Source organism: Apis dorsata, unplaced genomic scaffold (assembly GCF_000469605.1).
Source record: "Apis dorsata unplaced genomic scaffold, Apis dorsata 1.3 scaffold_98, whole genome shotgun sequence".
NCBI lineage: Eukaryota > Metazoa > Arthropoda > Insecta > Hymenoptera > Apidae > Apis > Apis dorsata.
In genome coordinates, this window is record NW_006263396.1 from 100,621 (window position 1) to 102,915 (window position 2,295).

A 2,295-nucleotide genomic window follows, 5' to 3' on the forward strand; every position below is an offset into this window, starting at 1 on the left:
GTTTTCGCCGAGTGTTCGAAAATGACACTCGGCTCGAACCGACAATTTTTATCAATTAACTTTTTAAGTTTATTCGTTAATAAAAATTAAAAATTTAATTTCTTCGAAACGGATTCGATATCGATGTAAAGTTATCGCCAGCTAGTTTTACTCCAGCTAGCATCTACTTATGCGTGTCTATTAGGTATTCTTAATTAAGCATGACGATAAAAATTAAAACGCATATTTTAAAGGCTTATGAAAATAATATGCATGGTATTTATCATAAATTACACGTTTACGCATGACACCAGGAACTGAGTTCCTCGCTATGCTGTTGCCAGGACAACGCCAAGTACTATTGAGTCGATAAAATAAGCAGATTGCTTTGCAAGTTCTCGCCTGGAATCATGTCCGATCCGTTAGAACCAACCATGGACAATAAATTAAACGATTTGAATAAGAAAATCGTGGAAATCAAGAAAAAGATCCAATTATCAGGTAAACCCATTTCTTCTCTAACGGAAAGAAAATCGTGAAAAATTGTGAAAAATATCTAAAAATTATAATCTTGTTCGCTTGATCTCGTTTAATATTCACATATTTGCCACGATGTTGTTCGCGTAGTGCCGTTCTCTCTAGAAAAAGAAAACAATTCGTTAGCGTTTATTTCCCAAGCCAGTTCCTGATTGCATACGGAGATACATAAGAACACGTTTAACCGGAAAGACTAGAAGTTCAGAAAGAAACGTTCTTGTCACATGCCTTCTTCGCGGAGAGAAAAAACAAAATTTCCATCGGTTTATCGATGTACTTATATCAAAATGTTAATTATAAGGCGAATATTCTACACAAACCGTTTCTATTAAAACCGGTATCGTATCGGTTGAAGAATTCGAACATTTGAAATACGGTATCTTCTTTATTTTATTTTTTATTTAGAATCGTGATGAATTCGAGAATTATTATTAATACATGTTGCATAAATCAAATAAATAATCTCGTTGATTCGTTCGTAATTTGAACATTCAACTCTAATTATATTATATTATATTGTATACGATAAAATTAGTTTACATTGCGTTAAAAAATAAAAATTGTATAATCAAAGAATCGAATCGATCAACGAAGATTGTTTAAAAGTAACTGTATCTGTAAAATAAATAAGGATCGCGTTTTTTTATTGATATTGATCGTAGAAGAAACGATACTATGATTATCGTATCCTACATTCCTTGTCACTCGAAAGGACAATATGAGCAACTGATGGCAAGTTTCCTTAAACAAAGTCACTTTTGCGGGAAATCGTGACGTCGATTTAAGCAATTTGGGCAATTTAGTTTGCTTAAGATGTACATGCAAAATAATCTTGATCATGACTCGATCCATCGCAATCATCAGTTCAGTCACGACTCGCGTTTCTTCCATCTATCCTTCGGCTATTATTATAGAAACCGTTTTATCTCCTTTTATAGCTTAATTATTTCTCCGTTCTCTTTATCTATATACACACATATATATATATATATATATATTTCGAAGAAGAAAAAAAAAAATCGATTAGATTTCCAGGCGATATAAAACATATTTTTCAACGGAGCAAAATAACGTTTCGACGGGGTAAAAATTCACTAAACGCTATTCATACGATATTGACAAGTAAAATTGCATCTCGTTTAAAACAACATTCCTCGGCTACATAAAACACACTAAAAGAAACGTAAGAAATAGGTACAAACATTTTGCTCATAAGCGTTTCTCGACGAGGAATAGATATTATCGGGCATCGTATACGATACAAGATGTGTTAATAATCAAGCGTGTGCCTTATGTTCACAGAGGGACAAAGGAAAGCGAATTTCGAAGAATACGAAGCTAAGAAGCATGAATATGCGGAGAAAATTACGACTCTCAAGCAAAGCATCAAAGAACTGTACGTGGAGTACGCAAACACGCAGAACGTAATTATTAAATGTGATGATCGAAGTTGAAAATCGCGGATGAAAATCGCGAAATTTCGAAATATCGTCCGGCGTGAAAATTTCTTCTTTAACGTTCCCTCCAACCTTCCTCCCTCTTATTCATTTCAGAATGAGGGAAAATCGGAGGCGAGAGTTCGCACGGGGAGCGAGTCTTCTGCCTATGGGAAAAAACGCAATTTAGATGAGACAATCGCCAGGGTGCAGGAGGACAATGTACGGTTAAGAAAGAAGCACGATCTAATTAAGTATCAGCGCAACAAGGTGAGATACCGATCTTTCTCTCTCTCTCTCTCTCTCTCTCTCTCTCTTTCTCGAAAAAAAAAAATTATTTCAC

General features: G+C 34.6%; 1 protein-coding gene across 1 annotated transcript in view; it reads left to right on the forward strand.

The window, feature by feature from the left end:
• Nucleotides 1–306: 306 nt before the first annotated feature.
• The window catches only part of LOC102675401, a 2,643-nt gene continuing 654 nt past the window's right edge, over nt 307–2,295 (forward strand). Inside the window, exons 1-3 of the mRNA XM_006612094.2 lie at nt 307–480; nt 1,819–1,940; nt 2,070–2,222. Coding sequence (XP_006612157.2) covers nt 390–480; nt 1,819–1,940; nt 2,070–2,222 — 366 coding nt within the window. The 5' untranslated portion in view covers nt 307–389. The remainder of the gene's footprint in view (nt 481–1,818; nt 1,941–2,069; nt 2,223–2,295) is intronic.